Source organism: Oncorhynchus tshawytscha, linkage group LG10, assembly GCF_018296145.1.
Source record: "Oncorhynchus tshawytscha isolate Ot180627B linkage group LG10, Otsh_v2.0, whole genome shotgun sequence".
Taxonomy (NCBI): domain Eukaryota; kingdom Metazoa; phylum Chordata; class Actinopteri; order Salmoniformes; family Salmonidae; genus Oncorhynchus; species Oncorhynchus tshawytscha.
This window is the reverse complement of record NC_056438.1, coordinates 39,107,107-39,126,909: the sequence shown is the minus strand read 5'-3', so window position 1 is coordinate 39,126,909 and position 19,803 is coordinate 39,107,107. Positions and strand designations below refer to the sequence as shown.

Genomic DNA, 19,803 nt, shown 5'->3' with positions numbered 1-19,803 from the left:
TTACTTGTTGGTTATTACTGCACTGTCGGAACTAGAAGCACAAGCATTTCGCTACACTCGCATTAACATCTGCTAACCATGTGTATGTGACAAATAACATTTGATTTGATTTGATTTCTGATCTGCAAGAAAATAGAACCCGCCACAAGTAGCCAAGAAATGTGAAACTGAGAAAATTATCCATCATGCATTGTTGCAATAATAATGACAAATAGCATAAATCCAACAATAACTATATCAACCATAGTACCAGGTATATAATTATAAAAGTGCAAACAATGTCAATATTCATATGTTAAAGAAGCAGCGCAGTTAAAACGTTTCTGATGATATTTCCACGAGGTCGAAATAACACAGAATTGTGAGTGGAAATTATGATAATTGCCCTTTTTGTGTAAGAACGGTTTGAAATAAAAAGCCTGTAATTTCAGCCTGCTCAGGTGGGATGTCATTTTGGCCCGCCACATACCGCCATCTGGCGATCTGATATATTTGCAAATATTTACATATTCCCTACTAGTTTTGGTGCTGGCCCCACCCAGAAGCAAGAAAGTACAGCAGTATTCCATCCGAACAATCATGTCAACTGTCAGAGAAGTTCAGTTGAACCTCCTGCACAGCACACTTTGCATCAGACAACATTGCAAACGAGGCTAGGATTTCACAGCAGCTCCATTAAGCATCACATGGATCTTGACATCGGCAACAGCAGCAAACATTCATTGAGATGATTTGGGATGAGTTGGAGTGCAGAGTGAAGGAAAAGCAGCCAACAAGTGCTCAGCATATGTGGGAACTCCTTCAAGACTGTTGGAAAGGCATTCCTGGTGAAGCTGGTTGATTCCATATGTGTTATTTCATAGTGTTGATGTCTTCACTATTATTCGACAATGAAGAACATAGTACAAATAAAGAAAAACCCTGTAATGAGTAGGAGTCCAAAGTTTTGACTGGTACTGTATATGATCATATATCTGTTATGCAAGTGAAAACTTTAGGATTATAAAACGGAACTTTGTCACCTTGCCAACAGGTTAAAACCGGTAGCTACACAATTCCCTTCCATTCATGATCCCTGTTCTTATGTGCTAAAGAGTCATCGCTGATGAAGGCCTGCAGGATGAGGACCATGAGATCATGTACTTACTGGAGGAAGATGCTTTTGATGAGGAGCTACTTGGTGAAGACCAGGACGACACACACAAACAATGGGCAAGACAAAATATTTAAGTGCCTTTGAATGAGGTATGGTAGTAGGTGTCAGGCGCACCGGTTTGAGTGTCAAGAACTGCACCGCTGCTGGGTTTTTCACGCTCAACAGTTTTACCTTGTGTATCAAGAATGGTCCAGCACCTAAATGTCATCCAACTTGACACAACTGTGGGAAGCATTGGGAGTCAACATGGGCCAGTATCCCTGTGGAACGCTTTCGACACATTGTAGAGTCCATGCCACAATGAATTGAGGCTGTTCTGAGGGCAAAAGGGGGTGCAACTCAATATTAGTAAGTTGTGCCAGCAAGCATTTAGTCTCCCTTGACTAAATTTTTTTTTATTGCCAATTAGTGTTGAGTTGAGCTCAACTGTGGGTAGTCCTGCACATCAACCCAAGGGATGCCAGTTTGGATTTGGCTTCACACCAATCAAATCACATCAAAAGCAAAACATAATTGTCAGAAAAAAGTGTCTGTGTCTGGTCTGCTTGTGTTGTTGTCCTGCAGTAGGCTAGTTAGCTAAATTGGCCCTTTCCTAAGCAGTGATGGAGATGGGGATTTGGACTTGTGGTTCTGACTTAATTCTCCGTACTGGCCATTGATTATACCGGCGATTCTGATCTAACCATAAATTAATATACTGTGCTACTTGCCTGAGACAATTGAAGTTTAATATGTAGGCTAGATGTAGTCTAGTAGGCTCACGTTAACTAGCTAGCTAACTCAGCTGGTTCATTGTTGCCCATGCCAGGAAGTTAGGCAAGCAAGCACTTTAGCTAGGTAGCCTACGAGAACAAAAACTAACATTGTGCACTACTGTATGACAGAGTCATAGACCGTTTTTCTAACATGAAAGAGCAGGATGGAATTGGCGTTCATCTAGTCTACAACTAGGGTTAGTCAACATGTTTTTTAAAACTTGTGATCGCGCACACACACACACGGTAACTCTCTGTGGTTCTAAATCAGTAATTGTTTAGTAAACTGTGAGAAACATTAACTTGCTGGACCATGCTGTAGGTCATGTAAGTGTTTTTAACATGTACTATTTGCTTTGTGGACTTCCCCAGACAGATGTTTGCCTCCGGTTTTGTGATTAAACAAACGTATGTGTGGTTGAATGTATCTGTTGTGTCGGCCTTATTGTATATCATGTGGCATATGAACAAATGGGTTACAGAGCAAACAACGCAATTATCACAACATAGGTTGTAATCATTTTGTTTCCGAACGCCCACACAATCTTTCTGAGCATTTCAGTGGCCCAAGGAGTCTCAGAGAAATAAACAATATATATACAACAACAACAAAAAAACACTTATTTATTACACAAAGTGATGTTAAATTAAAAACACAGCATGGGGCTTTAAGAATGATGCTTAATTGTAGCCATTGCTGACCAGTCGCTCAAATGATTGTTAATTGTTATACTGTTATACTATAATCACTATTCTCTATCTCGTCATTGTAATAACTAGAGAAAATGGACTCAATATCCCTGCAGCCTCTTCACCACAGCAAAGCCTTTTGTCAAACCAGGTCTTCAGACCCCCCTGTGGTTGCTGGTTTTCATGCAAACTCATCTCCTTATCCACACAAGACTTAAATCGAGCTGCTTATTGAATATTGAATTGTATCTGGCATTAACCCAACTTTTGTCAGGATTTTGTCCTTCCGGAAAGATTTCGTAGATATGTTGGAAGGAAAACCAGCACACATGGGGGTGTCTCAAAACACCAAGAATACATCAGACTTCAAAAATGCTGGTTTAGCCAAAACAGTGGTCTCCCATTGCACCGTTTCAAGTTAAGAGGAGTGCTGATTTTGAACAATAAACAGAAGAACTCCCAACCCATTTTCTATCAGGCAACATGCCACTCGTATGATGAATATCTATAAAAAAAACATACCATATTAGACTATTGACAAATTCAGCATAAAGAAAGTAAATGATAGCCTAGTCCCAGACCTGTTTGTGCTCTTGTCTACTCCATTGCAGTCATTGTCAAGCCAATGAGTGACAGGGAATTTGGAATGATAGCAAAAAACAGACTGGCACTCGATCTCAGTCAATGATGCTGTATGGTCTACATTCCTCATGTCATAACTCCCATAGGTTATACATACACACTTGATATTTCATAATGAATCTCTCGATAAACTCGTAGTAATATATGCTATCTGAAGTGACACCACAGTTCAAGATAAGACATTACGTGTTGCAAAAGAAAAACAATCCTATAACCATACAGAGGAGAACATATTGCACTTCGCCATGAATGAGATTACACATTTCTGATACGACTTCAGATTATATGCATCAATAGGGGCATTTCTACATATTAGGTCAAAATGAGCAAAAGGTCTCAGACAAAAATAAAAATGTTCCATTCGACAATGGATATGGATGAACATTATTGTCTTATGCTGCTCTTGGGTGAGGTTCCCGAAAGTTTCTTAGCTAAGGCAGCAATCTCAACAACCCAGTCGCGATTGAAAAACAATTGGAAAAATCTATGTTTGAGGGCTAATCATCTGTGCCAAATGTGTTATTTATCTGTTTCACAAGTGGCTTAGGTCTGAGTCATAAAGTACCACGTTAGCTATATATTATATATATTTATATATATAATCCAAGAGGCTACTTCCCAAAAGGTCATTTTCCGCCACCAGCCAATTAAAATGGATGAAGCTAGTGTCCACTAATCACCTTAGTGATTCCCATTTACAATCATACACCGTACTGCCCGCCGTCTTTCCTCACTATACTAACCAATTTTGATCCACTAGTCTCGCAAGCTGGACTCAAGTCTCTCAGTGGCTCAGGTTACCGGAGACTGAAAGCCTGGCTGAGCGAGACTTAACCCTTAACATGAAACCACCTTGAACATACAAAACCACCCACAGCAACGTTCTGCAGTATCCTGTTACAGAAGGCACAACAGGATGCCATCACAGAGAACCTTTTGATAACCAACATCACTTTAGCCTCTCTATTCTTCAATTTAAGCCCACGCTATTAACCATCTCAACATCACCCATATCGCTGAAGCTTCTTTTCAAATGGCCTCATAATCATTATAAGAGTGTCTTGTTTGGGAGGACTGTAGACCCCCTCCCTGACACTAACCTCTGTAGGACTGAACTACGCCCACCCCTTCGCCGAATGGTCCTTTGCTTAGATGGGTCCTTCCAAAATAATCTGTTATAATCCGACAACCGCAAATCGAGGACCTTTTTTCCTTGACTATAATGCAGCGTTTTACACAGCATCTCTGCATCATACCTAGCACTAGAAACAGGAGAGACACCCGCACCAAGCCAGGATGTAACAATAGTAAGATAACAACCTGGGTTATTAAACAGCCCAGTGGCGAGCCCCAAACAGCACACAGACAGATATTTGGTTCCCTCAGAAACAAAATGTTGAGTGACATCGTTATTAAGATGTTAGAGGGAGGGAGGGAGGGGACGGATGGGGGCCGTGGCAAATGGATTCTTTGGTAAAGATGAAAGCGTTTTGGTATTCTAGATGGCCAACAGAGTTATGACAGATCTTGTCCTGCCAGGTAAGTTGGAAAATGATATTGGTGAACCCTCTCAATTATATTTTCCCACATACTCTAAATAACAATCAATACTAAATCAAGACAAATCATCATGACACATATCCACAGGAAGCTGCAAGCTATGAAACCCATGTGAACAATACCAATTATACTGCACACAAACATCTGGCCTATAGCAATAAGCATAACATTGTATATACTGTATCTATATTTATTTGATGCATTGTGATATCAAACCAATACGTCATGTCAAATTGCAGGTTCCTCAAATTACTGGAAAGAGAAATGACAGAGATTTGAAATGTGATAATCAATAATGAAAAATCTCTAAATGTTCATGTAAAATGCCTTACAAGAAAATAGATGCAACTATCCAAAGTCCATTGCGTTAGAATATTTGTATTGTGCTCAGCATCGGTGAGAGGATTGAGAAGAAAAAGACAACTTAATAGCCTTCACATGAATCTTGTCAAGAGGGTGTAATAAAAATAACTACATGTTTTTGTACCATATTGTGAAAGTGCTATGAAAAAGATGGTGAAGTGAAGGGAGTGTACAGCTGCCCGAACACTTCAATTAATACCAAAACAGGTGAATGCACTTGGCTGCCATATCATCCTAAACTATCAATATATCAACTAAATGACATGGTGCCTTTAGTAATCAACTGATTGCTTTTCTATTAGCGTTAGCTGGTCCACAATACCATTCCTCAGTACAGGTCCTGAAGGGCATGACTCCAGTAGGTTTTGAACAGTGGTGACTGGATTCCTATCGAAGGAACCAAAAACCAAGACCATAACATAACAGTGGGGGTTACTAGCCTGGTCTCATACCCAACATTTTTGAAACACTGCCATAATGGACCTGCAATAAAGAACCCTGCTCAATCCACCAAGATGTCTATTCCAGAATAGAATTTCCACATTTCCAAGACTCTCAATGTTCTACCTGAAATTCACCTTGTCCACACAGATTAACATATATGAATTGGTTTTCATTAAATTGGGACATAAAAAAAAAAGTATTAGCTTTCTGCAGCACTGTGGCTTATCTGTCTGAAAAAGCCAATAAAATAAGCAATTTTTCAGGCTGGCCGCTAAAATTACTTTTCTCTAATATGCCCAGAAATGCATGGATATGCACAATGGTAAAAGGTAAACAACTGGAGACACATTTTGTGAGACCGGTTATAATTAACACGGCAGCACTATGTTGCTAGCAAAATAGTTTTTTTAAACGATTGCTAACTAGCTGTAAACAATTTTAGCTGGCTAGGTAAGCCTCTTGGCTAACTGTGAGGCAAAACAATTAACTTATTTACTGTTAATTAGCCACTACAAATCTCTTCGCTAGCAAGCGCGATGGTATCTTTGAAACGACAATGTGCCTCCAGTAATGTTCACTTTTTGAAGTTCTATGACATCTCCACTTTCCAAGTGTATAAGCCAACACACCACAGCTAATTGATTAGACTATAAATACGAATGTGCGTGTGCGCGCACGTTCACGTGTGTGTAGACTGTGTGTGTGTGACTGGAAACTACAGTCATACAGCCATCTCATCTGGTAATAGACACATTAGTCTGAGGAGGGGCAGGAACAATGTGCAGTGTTAAGAAATAGGGAACACAGTATTCGGGCTTAGTGGTACAGTACCACAGCTAGTCTCTGCTGTAGCTGACATATCTGGTATAGGGCTAAGGAGCAGACTTAGGGGGTAGGGTTGAGGGTATAAGGTTTTAGTGGTTCTATCCTGCCACTGTTTTTGCTTTAATAGACATGCAGATCTGAAGGGGTTAGGAAATGGGTTAGTGTTGAGGCTACAATGTGTTAGTGGTTAGGGTAAGGGCTATGTGGTTGTCTTTGCTCCAGTAGACACACAGGTCTGGGTATGGTTAGTGGTCAGGGTTAGGGTTGAGGATACAAGGCGTTAGTGGCTGGTCTTTGATCTAGTAGACACACAGGTCGGGGAACTTCATCTCGTAGACAGGGACAGACTGGTGTTGAGCGTGGCCCGCAGAGATAGACACCACCCCAGAGGGGCTGGGAGGGGGCCTGGGGAAAGAGTGAGAGAAAACCAGGGGGTAGAAAGGAGAGAGGGAAAGGGAGAGAGAAATGGGAGAAAATACAGGATGGGATAGCAAAGGGAAAAAGAGGGAAGGGAGATACAGAAATAGGAAGGAAGAGAAAAGAGAAAGAGCGAATGGAGAGGGACAAAATGGAGGAATAAGAAAAAAAAGGGAGCAGAAAGGAGGGAAGGTTATAGTTCTTACAAACACAATTCAACACCACAGTTTCTATAGTCTGAGAAGAACAGACCAGATGGACAGAAAGCAGTTAGGTAAACCTTCAGGGCAGTCTCAGAAATGATTGGACAACACATTTATACATTTAATACTTCAATACAAGGTCTCCCTTTTAAAAGATTAGTCTGACGTTAAAGGGACTTCTCTTGACCTCAATGGTCACTTACCGGATAGTGAGCTCGAAGATTTGTGCCAGTCTGTCATGTAACATATTGGCCTGTTGATAAAGAGTGACCACAGTGAAGATGGAGTTCAATATTATTAACATATATTCATCAAAAAGGAGTCTCTATACAATTCGATCAGATGTGATTTCAGTGTTTCAATTAGCAACGCTTTCAGTCTGTGATAAACTTAACTGGACCTGTGTAGCTCACAAAGTCACTATACACTGTAGGTTTGTGTGTGTGTGTTTTTTTATTTTACCTTTATTTAACTAGGCAAGTCAGTTAAGAACAAATTTTTATTTTCAATGACGGCCTAGGAACAGTGGGTTAACTGCCTATTCAGGGGCAGAACGACAGATTTGTACCTTGTCAGCTCGGGGATTTGAACTTGCAACCTTCCGCTTACTAGTCCAACACTCTAACCACTATGCTACCCTGCCGCCCGTGTGTGTGTGTGTGTGTGTGTGTGCGCTCGCACGCTTGTGTACGTGTTTCATGGATTTTTCTGCCATATAAATCCTTGGGCGGGCCGTGTTTTTTGGGCTGCCTAAAGACATCTGCATATATTATGACGACATTTAAGTTTTTGTTAGGTTTTTGTCAGCTGTTCGAACACACAAAATTGTTTCTCGAAGCCAAAGTCGGTAGCCGAAGTCTATGCCCCCTCATCGGCGACTGGTCAACAGTAGAGATTATTCAATTAAGTGCCTGTTGTCATTCAACGAGAGACGTCCTCATGCAAAACATTTTTTGTTGATGTGAATATTAAAACATCAGAAAAAAATAAGAAACCTGCACACTGTTCTTGATAGTATCACTGTTCTATAATAAGCTTTATGTATCGACCTCAAGGCCTTCATCAGAGCGTTTTTAATTAGCAACCTTACGTGGACATAGCCCCATTCACATCTGTTCCATGCATCAAATGGGGTTGGAGTCGAGGGAAAACGCAGACAGAGGCATCCACTGAGCGAATACCCTACAGACAGCGACTCCAGCTACCATCGCACACATACAGTTTTTTTTTGTGCACAAAAGCAGCACAACAAGTCTCCATGAAAGAAAAGAAACGATGTAGGAGAGGCAAGCGGTCGAGGAGGAGACCAGGAACACAGGCCGTGGACACGGAGCTACAGCAGGACATATCTTCTGTATTCCACCCCTACCTTGTCACAACACAACTGATTGGCTCAAACGCATTAAGAAAATTATTTCTTCACCCCCATTCCTTTTTCCACGCAACTTCATTAAAGCATGTAGAGTGAGTTTCCTGCAAATTGTATAGTTTATATTCCTTTTCTTTGGTACTATCGTTACGGATAATCCTGAATGAATTGTGAATAATGATGAGAGAGAAAGTTCGACGCACAAAATACAGCACAAATACAGTATCATACTTCCCCAAAAATGCTAACCTCCCGTTATTGTAATGGTGAGAGGTTAGCATGTATGATATTTTTGCGTCTGTAACTTTCACACTCGTCATGATTCACGATTAATTCAGGATTATCCGTAATCATGGTATATTAATGTAGAAGTATTTAGAAACATATTATATTCTAATTTACAACAAAAGTGACTCCAAAATGACACAATACATTATTTACCACTCATTTCTATTGGCACAAAATAATCTGAAACACAACCCCCCAAAAAAGCAAATGCATCCAACAAATTTGTAGAGTAAACAGGCTTGATGTAGTCATTTCATGCAATGAATATGGGAACAAATTCTTAACTTTATACAACTTTAATACACATACAGTTGAAGTCAGAAGTTTACATACACTTAGGTTGGAGTCATTAAAACTCGTTTTTCAACCACTCCACAAATTTTGGCTAACAAACTATAGTTTTGGCAAGTCAGTTAGGACATCTACTTTGTGGATGACACAAGTCATTTTTCCAACAATTGTTTACAGACAGATTATTTCACTTACTGTATCACAATTCCAGTGGGTCAGAAGTTTACATACACTAAGTTGACTGTGCCTTTAAACAGCTTGGAAAATTCCAGAAAATGATGTCATGGCTTTAGAAGCTTCTGATAGGCTAATTGACATCATTTGAGTCAATTGGAGGTGTACCTGTGGATATATTTCAAGGCCTACCTTCAAACTCAGTGCCTCTTTGCTTGACATGGGAAAATCAAAAGAAATGAGCCAAGACCTCAGAAAAACTATTGTAGACCTCCACAAGTCAGGTTCATCCATGGGAGCAATTTCCAAATGCCTGAAGGTAACACGTTCATCTGTACTAACAAGAGTACGCAAGTATAAACACCATGGGACCACTCAGCCGTCACACCACTCAGGAAGGAGATGCGTCCTGTCCCCTAGAGATGAACGTACTTTGGTGTGAAAAGTGCAAATCAATCCCAGAACAACAGCAAAGGACTTTGTGAAGATGTTGGAAGAAACAGGTACCAAAGTATCTATATCCACAGTAAAATGAGTCTTATATCGACATACCCTGAAAGGCTGCTCAGCAAGGAAGAAGCCACTGCTCCAAAACCGCCATAAAAAAGACAGACTACGGTTTGCAACTGCACATGGGGACAAAGATTGTACTTTTTGGAGAAATGTCCTCTGGTCTGATGAAACAAAAATAGAACTGTTTGGCCATAACGACCATTGTTACGTTTGGAGGAAAACGAGCATAACGACCATCGTTACGTTTGGAGGCTTGCAAGCCGAGGAACACCATCCCAACCGTGAAGCACGGGTGTGGCAGCATCATGTTGTGGGGGTGCTTTGCTGCAGGAGGGACTGCTGCACTTCACAAAACAGATGGCATCATGAGGAAAGAAAATTATATGGATATATTGAAGCATTTAAAGACATCAGTCAGGATGTTAAAGATTGGTCGCAAATGGGTCTTCCAAATGAACAATGTCCCCAAACATACTTCCAAAGTTGTGGCAAAATGGCTAAAGGACAACAAAGTCAAGGTACTGGAGTGGCAATCACAACTCCCTGACCTCGATCCTATAGAAAATGTGTGGGCAGAACTGAAAAAGCATGTGCGAGCAAGGAGGCCTACAAACCTGACTCAGTTACACCAGCTCTGTCAGGAGGAATGCGCCAAAATTCACCCAACTTATTGTGGGAAGCTTGTGGAAGGTTACCCAAAACGTTTGACCCAAGTAAAACAATTTAAAGGCAATGCTACCAAATACTAATTGAGTGTATGTTAACTTCTGACCCATTGGGAATGTGATGAAAGAAGTAAAAGCTGAAATAAATCACTCTCTCTACTATTATTCTGACATTTCACATTCTTAAAATAAAGTGGTGATCCTAACTGACCTAAGATAGGGAATGTTTACTAGGATTAAATGTCAGGAATTGTAAAAAACTGAGTTTAAATGTGTTTGGCTTAGGTGTATGTAATCTTCCGACTTCAACTGTAAGTGAATTTGTCCCAATACTTTAGCTCCCCTAAAATGGGGGGACTATGTACCAAAATTGCTGTAATTTCTAAACAGTTCACCCGATATGGATGAAAATACCCTCAAATTAAAGCTGACAGTCTACACTTGATCCTTTTGATTATAGAGCCAAAAGAAGAAAAACATTCTTAATTGTCCCAATAATAAAAGCTAGACAGTCAGTGAGAATTTAAAATCCAAAAAGCAATTCATTTAGAGGTATTGGGCAGTAATGTTATTATAGTTGAGTAAAATAACACAGCATTAACCATGGCAAAACGCATAGAATCTCAGGAAATATGTATTAAAACTGCAAATGATTCTCTCAGCTCCATGATAGAATTGCAGGAAATTAGCTTTAAAAAAAACCTCTGTTTGCACTTTTTATTATAATTTTTCATTGAACCTTATTTTAACAGGGAAAAGTGCCCTGTATATACAGTGCATTCATAAAGTATTCAGACCCCTTGCCCTTTTCAATATTTTGTTATGTTACAGCCTTATCCTGAAATGGATTCAATTGTTATTTTTCCTCATCAATCTACAGACAATACCCCAAATTGACAAAGCAAAAACACATTTTTAGAAATTTTTGCAAATGTATTAAACATAAAAAACTGAAATATAACATTTACATAGGTATTCAGACCATTTACTACTTTATTGAAGCACCTTTGGCAGCGATTACAGCCTTGAGTCTTCTTGGGTATGTCACTACAAGCTTTGGGTTTCTCCCATTCTTCTCTGCAGATCCTCTCAAGCTCTGTCAGGTTGGATGGACAGCTATTTTCAGGTTTCTACAGAGATGTTCGATACGGTTCAAGTCCGAGATCTGGTTGGGCCACTCAAGGACATACAGAAACTTGTCCTGAAGCCACTCCTGCATTGTCTTGGCTTAGGGTCGTTGTCCAGTTGGAAGGTGAACCTTCACCCCAGTCTGAGGTCCTGAGCACTCTAGAGCAGAATCTCTCTGTACCTTGCTCCATTCATCGTTCCCTCGATCCTGACTAGTCTCCCAGTCCCTGCCGCTAAAAAACATCCCCTCAGCATGATGCTTTAGAGGCCTTTTAGCAAACTCCAAGCAGGCTGTCATGTGCCTTCCTTCTGGCCACTTGACCATAAAGGCCTGATTGGTGGAGTGCTGCAGAAATGGTTGTCCTTCTGGAAGGTTCTCCTATCTTCACAGAGGAACTTTAGAGCTCTGTCAGGGTGACCATGGGGTTCTTGGTCACCTCCCTGACCAAGGACCTTCTCCCCCAATTGCTCAGTTTTGCTGGGCGGTCAGGTCTAGGAAGAGTCTTGGTGGTTCCAAGCTTCTTCCATTTAAGAATGATGGAGGCTACTGTGTTCTCAGGGACCTTCAAAGCTGCAGAAATATTTTGGTACCCTTCCCAGATCTGTGTCTCGACACAATGCTGTCTCGGCGCTCTACAGACAATCCCTTCAACCTCATTGTTTAGTTTTTGCTCTGACATGCACTGTAAACTGTGGGACCTTATATAGACAGGCGTGTGCCTTTCCAAATCATGTCCAATCAATTGAATGTACAACAGGTGCTCTACAATCAAGTTATAGAAATATCTCAAGGATGATCAATGGAAACACCTGAGCTCAATTTTTCAAATCTCATAGCAAAGGGTCTGAATACTTAGCTAAATAAGGTATTTCTGTTTTTTATTTTTAATAAATTAGTAAAAATGTCTAAAAACCTGTTTCGCTTTGTCATGATTGGGTATTGTGTGTAGATTGATGAGGAATAAAAAAAAATCTATTTTAGAATAAGGCTGTAAAGTAAAAACAATTGGAAAAAGTCTAGGGGACTGAAAACTTTCCGAATGCACCGTGCAACATAAATATACATTATACCCAAACATATACACATTAAAATACAAAATACAGTCATGGGAAGCACAAATAAAACAAATCACCAAGACAAGGAGTTACATTCCTCCACAAATAAGTCCCCAATCAAAACTTTAAAATTGCCCGAATGGCACCAGAACATCAAGATGAAATGTATTTAATTTTTTTCCAGCAATACGGTGCATTAAAACTAAAAGCAGATTTACCTAGCTCGGTGGAGACCTTACGAACCTCAAGAATGAACGGGTTAGGCAACTCAGGTGTCTATACTTCAACAACAAAGTTAGATAAGATGGAAGCTTATGAAGTAAGGCCTTGTAAACAAAAAGGGAGTAATGTAAAGATCTACGGGTGTGTGGGTGTATGTATGTGAAACAGAGAGTAAGCAGTGTGTGTGTGTGTGTGTGTGTGGCAGCACTGTGGTCAACGTAATCTTTGGTTTACCTTGGACTCGCAGTGGGCGGCAATCTCTTCAAATGGAGCCTTCTGGAACTTCTCCATGACCTGGCGCCTCTTCTCCTTCTCCTGCTCCTCCAACCCTGTGGTGTCTGGAGAGAAGAGGGCTGCTTACAAATGCCATTTTGTCTCCTATTTCAGCTGGTTTTAAGCTGGTATTTACAAAATGATCTGGTAACGTCTTTGTAGTTTGACGCATTAAAGGTCCAATGCAGACGTTTTTATTTCAATATCAAATATTTTCTGGTTAATAATTCAATAATTAAAGTACCTTACTGTGATTATTTTCAATAAAAATACTATAAATCTGGTGATGTCACCAGGCAGGCCAAAATGACAAAACAGGCTGAAATTTCAGGCGGCCTTTTCAAAATGAAGTTTTTGACTGCACTGGGCCTTTAAGCTCAGTTGCTCAAAATGGAACATAGTGGTTAATGTGTCAATGAAATCAAATAACATTTGATTTTTCACATACACATGGTTACCAGATGTTATTGCGAGTGTAGCGAAATGCTTGTGCTTTTAGTTCCGACATTGCAACAATATCTAACATGTAATCTAACAATTCCACAACAACTAACTAATACACACACGTCTAAGTAAAGGTATGGAATTTAATTTAATTTACCTTTATTTAACTAGGCAAGTCAGTTAAGAACAAATTCTTATTTTCAATGACGGCCTAGGAACAGTGGGTTAACTGCCTGTTCAGGGGCAGAACGACAGATTTGTACCTTGTCAGCTCGAGGGTTTGAACTTGCAACCTTCCGGTTACTAGTCCAACGCTCTAACCATTAGGCTATCCTGCCGCCCCAAATAAGAATATAAGTATATATACATATAAATATATGAATGCGCAATGACAGAGCGGCAAAGGCAAGATGCAATAGATGGTATAAAATACAGTATATACATATGAGATGAGTAATGCAAGATATGTAAACATGAATCCGAAATCATCAATTTTGTGTTATACAATCATCACTTTATCAAGAAAGGGTTAGTTGTTGTGGAATTGTTAGATTACATGTTAGATATTGTTGCAATGTCGGAACTAAAAGCACAAGCATTTAGCTACACTCGCAATAACATCTGCTAACCATGTGTATGTGAACAATCAAAATGTTATTTGATTTCATTGACACATTAACCACTATGTTCCATTTTGAGCAACTGAGCTTAAAGGCTCAGTGCAGTCAAAAACGTCATTTTGAAAAGACCGCCTGAAATTTCAGCCTGTTTTGTCATTTTGGCCTGCCTGGTCGATTATTAACTATGCTTGCTAAAATGCTGTGTGCTATGATAGACTTTACAAAGACTAATACGGTTGAAGGGGTTCTGCTCATAACTACAGGGTTTCCAATGCCTTACCAATGGCCTTTTTCAGAGTCTCGAAGGTGATCTCCTCAGCCAGCAGAGACTGCAAAGAAAGAAAGTGGAGTACTTTACTCAACAGAACCCTGGGCATTGAGAAATCTTCCTTGTACTTACACTATATCAGGTGTATATGGTTTTATAATCATTCGAATACCTACAATATATGGCTTTATCCCATATATTAGAGAAACCAACTTTTCCTGATACCAAGTGAAACCGGATACCCCCATTATCCCCACAACGATCTCAGAAATCACAATCAAAAGGCATGACGTACATTTCGGTGCGATAGAAAGCACTGCTTGGGTGTTCAATGTTGTTGGAGTATTGAAAGTTTAATTTGTTTATGTTCAGACATGCAAAAACATAATAGAGCCGCACTCAGAGCTTGCCTCCTTTTCCTTTATTTGATTTGTTAAATTATTTTCACTGTATCAGGACAGCATACATATGTTCAGACGTACCTTGTCTGGTAGGCTATCGGAAGGGAAATCCACTTGAAGAGAAATGGTGTCAACCAAACTCTTTCTTCTGGTGAGGCGGTCTTCATCTGCATCATAAAACAACTACTTCAGTGGAGGTTGGCATACTGCAGTTTGAAGTACACAGTATAGTGTTAGTCAAGAATAGTACTGGAACACACGTGCTATCTAGCTTACTCTCTTTTTTGTAACCGCGTCATACATACGATACAAAATGCATTTCAACGCCATTAAACATCTCTGATGTGCAGAGCCTGTAGTGGAGCAGAAAAACTCCCAGCTTCACACATATGCACTCCTCTCACCACCGGAGACCGGGGTTTAAATCCCCACTCCAACCCTAATCTGTTTCCCCCCACCTGCATGTCTCAATAAAAATAATACAAAAGGAAGAAAATAAAGAAAAACAAATATGTCAGATGAATGGGTTTCTAAATCAAGATTGAATGCAGTACATTTGTTATATACCATTAAGTATAGTATTGGGAGACGGTCTGTCAAATTCTTCAATTAAACTGAATCATATACTTGTTGTGGTGCCTGTCCGAGGTAGTAAGTAAGTAAGTAAGCAAGCAAGCAAGCACTGTCCGAGCCAGACCGTTTGTCTATGTGTAACTCTGTGTTGTTGTTTTTGTCGCACTGCTTTGCTTAATCATGGCCAGGTCGCAGTTGTAAATGAGAACTTGTTCTCAACTGGCCTACCTGGTTAAATAAAGGTGAAATAAAATACATTTTAAAAAGTCTTAAAAAGAAAAGAGAAAAAAAAGGAAAAAAAGTGTTCATTATTGTAGGTAAAAACCTGTGTAAACCAATGTGACCCATACAGCTTGAAACACACTAAACAGGTATGACTAATGAGCTAGCCACTTGTGGAAAGGTGCTAATGAGAGCTCAGTGTGTGTGTCCAGTGTGTGTGTGTGTTGTGGATATTGGCATTACCATATTCACACTGAATACTCTCGACTAAAGCAGTTTGGTACCTAAACACTAACATGGTGACTACCATGGATCTACATGATGGTGTCGAATAGTCAGTGGCAACCTGTCATTCAGGGCAAGCTTTCTTGAGTAAGACAGCTCCAACATGCAGGTGTTTCAGCCTATCTCAGTGCTTTCTGTGGTGGAGGGGCAGCCAGCGGAAAATACAGGGCATAGGGGTTGGTAATCTTCTCTAGTTGCGCCGGGTTTGGCTCAGTGTTCTGTTACTCATGGGGACACTACCTCACCGCAAAATCTACACGGAGAGCTAGAAAGTTCAAGCCCCTTGGGTGCTGCCATAGATTTACATTAGAAGTGCCCATCCAAGAAGGCTCAAGATCATTGCCCACTGATAAAATGACCTCAAATCACATTATATCTACCATAGCTTTGATTGGACTGATCATGTCAACATCCTACTTTCAAAATCGTATCAAGCAAGCTAGGCAAGCGTTGCAAAGCAATCACTATTTTGCTTCCCCTCACTGCTATTTGGTGGAGAGGGTGTGTTCTGGGTTTAAGGGTATCTTTTCCAAGCTTAAAAGGATAAACATTCACACGCAACACCATGGGCCAGAAAAGGTTGAATAGATTGGCCATGCTGTCAATCCAGCATGACTTCTGCTGCGGTCAAAACAACTGGAAACTCAGGAAAAAAAAATAGCGCCGACTGGGAAAATACATATCGTTTTACCTTTATTTAACTAGGCAAGTCAGTTAAGAACAAATTCTTATTTTCAATGACGGCCTAGGAACAGTGGGTTAACTGCCTTGCTCAGGGGCAGAACGACAGATTTTTACCTTGTCAGCTCGGGGATTCGATCTTGCAACCGTTCGGTTACTAGTCCAACGCTCTAACCACTTTCTAGATGCGCCGACCTGAAGATCACTGACGTCATGATTCAACCTTGTTTTTTTTCTAGCACCATAAATTCATGACAAAATTTGCCCACAAGAAGGACCGCTGCGCTACCTTCCTGTTCAAGTGAGCACAGCACAGCGGTGAGTCCAAAAATGTCTTGCATGCTGCTGCATAAATTGCATAATACGCCAGGGAAATATGTATACTGTAGCTAAGAACGTGTATGAGGTGTAGTAAGCTGTTAGTAGCCCATATACCTCACCTAAAAATGTGGTCACTTTCCCCCTCATAACTTAGCTTACTAATCTGACTTGTTGGTGCATATGTAGCCTATACCTTGTTTTAGAGAAATGTCATCATAGAATATTGTAAGAGCTTTCATTGTCTGCTTATATGACCCCTTTATTTATCCTACGGTTCTGACTTGGTGTACAGGGAGAATACTGTAAGAACGGCCTATGTTCTGAAATATGTAGCCGTACATTTCAAAAGTGCTGAACAAATAAACTCAGCAAAAGAATAAACTGACCTTTTTCAGGACCCTGTCTTTCAAAGATAATTCATAAAAATCCAAATAACTTCACAGGTCTTCATTGTAGGGTTTAAACACTGGGTTTAAACACGGTTTCCCATGCTTGTTCAATGAACCATAAACAATTAATGAACATGCACCTGTGGAACGGTCGTTAAGACACTAACAGCTTACAGACGGTAGGCAATTAAGGTCACAGTTATGAAAATTTAGGACACTAAGAGGCCTTTCTACTGACTCTGAAAAACACCAAAACACACTGCGTGAACGTGCCTAAGGCACGCTGCAAGGAATGCATGAGGACTGCAGATGTGGCCAGGGCAAAAAATGCAATGTCCGTGTTGTGAGATGCCTAAGACAGCGCTACAGGGGGACAGGACAGACAGCTGATCATCCTCGCAGTGGCAGACCACGTGTAACAACACCTGCACAGGATCGGTACATCCGAACATCATACCTGCGGGACAGGTACAGGATGGCAACAAAAATTGCCTGAGTTACACCAGGATTGCACAATCCCTCCATCAGTGCTCAGACTGTCCGCAATAGGCTGAGAGAGGCTGGACTGAAGGCTTGTAGGCCTGTTGTAAGGCAGGTCCTCACCAGACATCACTGGGCAACAACGTCGCCTATGGGCACGGACCCTCCAGCATGACAATGCCACCAGCCATACTGCTCGTTCCCATTTAGCACGTTTGGGACCTGTTGGATCGGAGGGTGAGAGCTAGGGCCATTCCCCACAGAAATGTCTGGGAACTTGCAGGTGCTTTGGTGGAAGAGTGGGGTAACATCTCACAGCAAGAACTGGCAAATCTGGTGCAGTCCATGAGGAGGAGATGCAATGCAATACTTCATGCAGCTGGTGGCCACACTTGATACTGACTGTTACTTTTGATTTTGACCAACCTTTTGTTCAGGTTTTTGTCAGTTATTGTCACGATCGTGTGTAGAGACGGACCAAGGCGCAGCGTACGTAGAGTTCCATATCTTTAGTATCAAGTGAAACTTCAAACAAAACCAAATAAAGGACCAACGAAATGTGACTACGTGGTGCACATGCACAAACACAAAATAATATCCCACAAACACAGGTGGGAAAAACAGCTACTTAAATATGATCCCCAATTAGTCAACAATTACCAGCTTCCTGTAATTGGGAACCAAACCAAAACACCAACATAGAAAGTTTAAACTAGAACACCCCCTCGTCACACCCTGACCTACTACACCATAGAGAGCTCTCTATGGTCAGGGCGTGACTGTTGTTATGATCATACAAATATTTACACATGTTAAGTTTGCTGAAAATAAACGCAGTTGACAATGAGAGGACGTTTCTTTTTTTGCCGACTTTATTTGGTTAACTTTAGTTAGCTATGACAATTGGTTCGTATTGCTAGTACTCTATGGATTGGGATTATGTTGGTTCATTGTTTAGCCAGCTAGCTACATGTCTAAACAAAATACCCCAAGTTAAAGCTTACTGTTAGCTAGCTAGCTGACATTAGATGGCTGGCTCGCTAGCTAACATTACATTTATGATCTGTGTATAGTAATGTTATCTCAGAATGCCATTTCGCATGGCTAGTTATAGCCTAATGTTAGCTAGCTAACTAGCTATCATTGAACCTTTTTGGTTAACTTTAGCTAGCTATGAAAATCGGTTTGTATTGCTAGTACTCTATGGATTGGGATTATGTTGGTTCATTGTTTAGCTAGCATGTCTAAACAAAAGACTCCACTTCGCCAGATGATTACGTGACCCATCAAGTTAGCCAGGTGTGTCTGACGGTGATTACGGTTATCATTGTATAATAATGACAACATACTTGTATCTGGAATTTGTCTTTCAGCATCAGTAGAACAAGCCTGACTCTCCTCCACCAGTAGTACAAGGATAATGGTCTAATGCCTTCCACCAAAAAGAGAGCTGGCCAAAGCACAGGTTACACCTGAAGCATGAGGACTTGCAGCGAGTGGTGAACTTCATCAACAACTATGCAGAGGATAATGCAATAGTCTTACCAGGACACAAACATTTTGGAGGAAAGCTGCTGCCATCCCATGTGACAAAAGGAGCAGTATGGCATTTCTACAAGGAATCAATGACAACACTTGGTATGTAAAGCACAAACAACACGTTTTGATTATTTAATGGACCTCAACATGATTGGCACCACTTTTATTGATCTCACATTATTTCTGTATTTTCCAGAGGTATGTGTAGTTGTGTGTTCCTCTAGTTTATGATGATGTTTCTGTATGCAGTGCTGCTGCTCCGCACACTTGTAGGTAAGTGAAACTTACCTGATAATGATGCATTAAAAAATGATATTACGTTTCATGTTACATTTTCTTTTCATTAACTTATCTTAATATTATTTTGTTGTTTGCAGGTGCACTATCCTTCTGACCCTATGCAGCCAGGCCCCATCTACTTTCTAACTCCTCTCAAGTGTGCCTTGTTTGGTGTCTGCTGTGAAGGAAACCCACAACAAGTCAACTACTTGATTGATGAAGGCATGTCATCCAGCAAAGTCAGCAGCGCAGTCCTCAACTACATGC

General features: G+C 40.5%; 1 protein-coding gene across 5 annotated transcripts in view; it reads right to left on the bottom strand.

Annotated features, from left to right (window-relative positions):
- Positions 1-2,518: 2,518 nt before the first annotated feature.
- efr3a (EFR3 homolog A (S. cerevisiae)) overlaps positions 2,519-19,803 on the bottom strand; it is a 248,436-nt gene continuing 231,151 nt past the window's right edge. For 4 of the 5 annotated variants that reach the window (XM_024419917.2, XM_024419920.2, XM_024419919.2 and 1 more), the window contains exons 20-24: positions 14,849-14,934; positions 14,379-14,427; positions 12,996-13,099; positions 7,259-7,308; positions 2,519-6,840 (exon numbers count right to left, since the gene is read on the bottom strand). In XM_024419917.2, coding sequence (XP_024275685.1) covers positions 6,735-6,840; positions 7,259-7,308; positions 12,996-13,099; positions 14,379-14,427; positions 14,849-14,934 — 395 coding nt within the window. In that variant the 3' untranslated portion in view covers positions 2,519-6,734. The remainder of the gene's footprint in view (positions 6,841-7,258; positions 7,309-12,995; positions 13,100-14,378; positions 14,428-14,848; positions 14,935-19,803) is intronic. The other variant, XM_024419921.2, reaches the window with a different exon arrangement.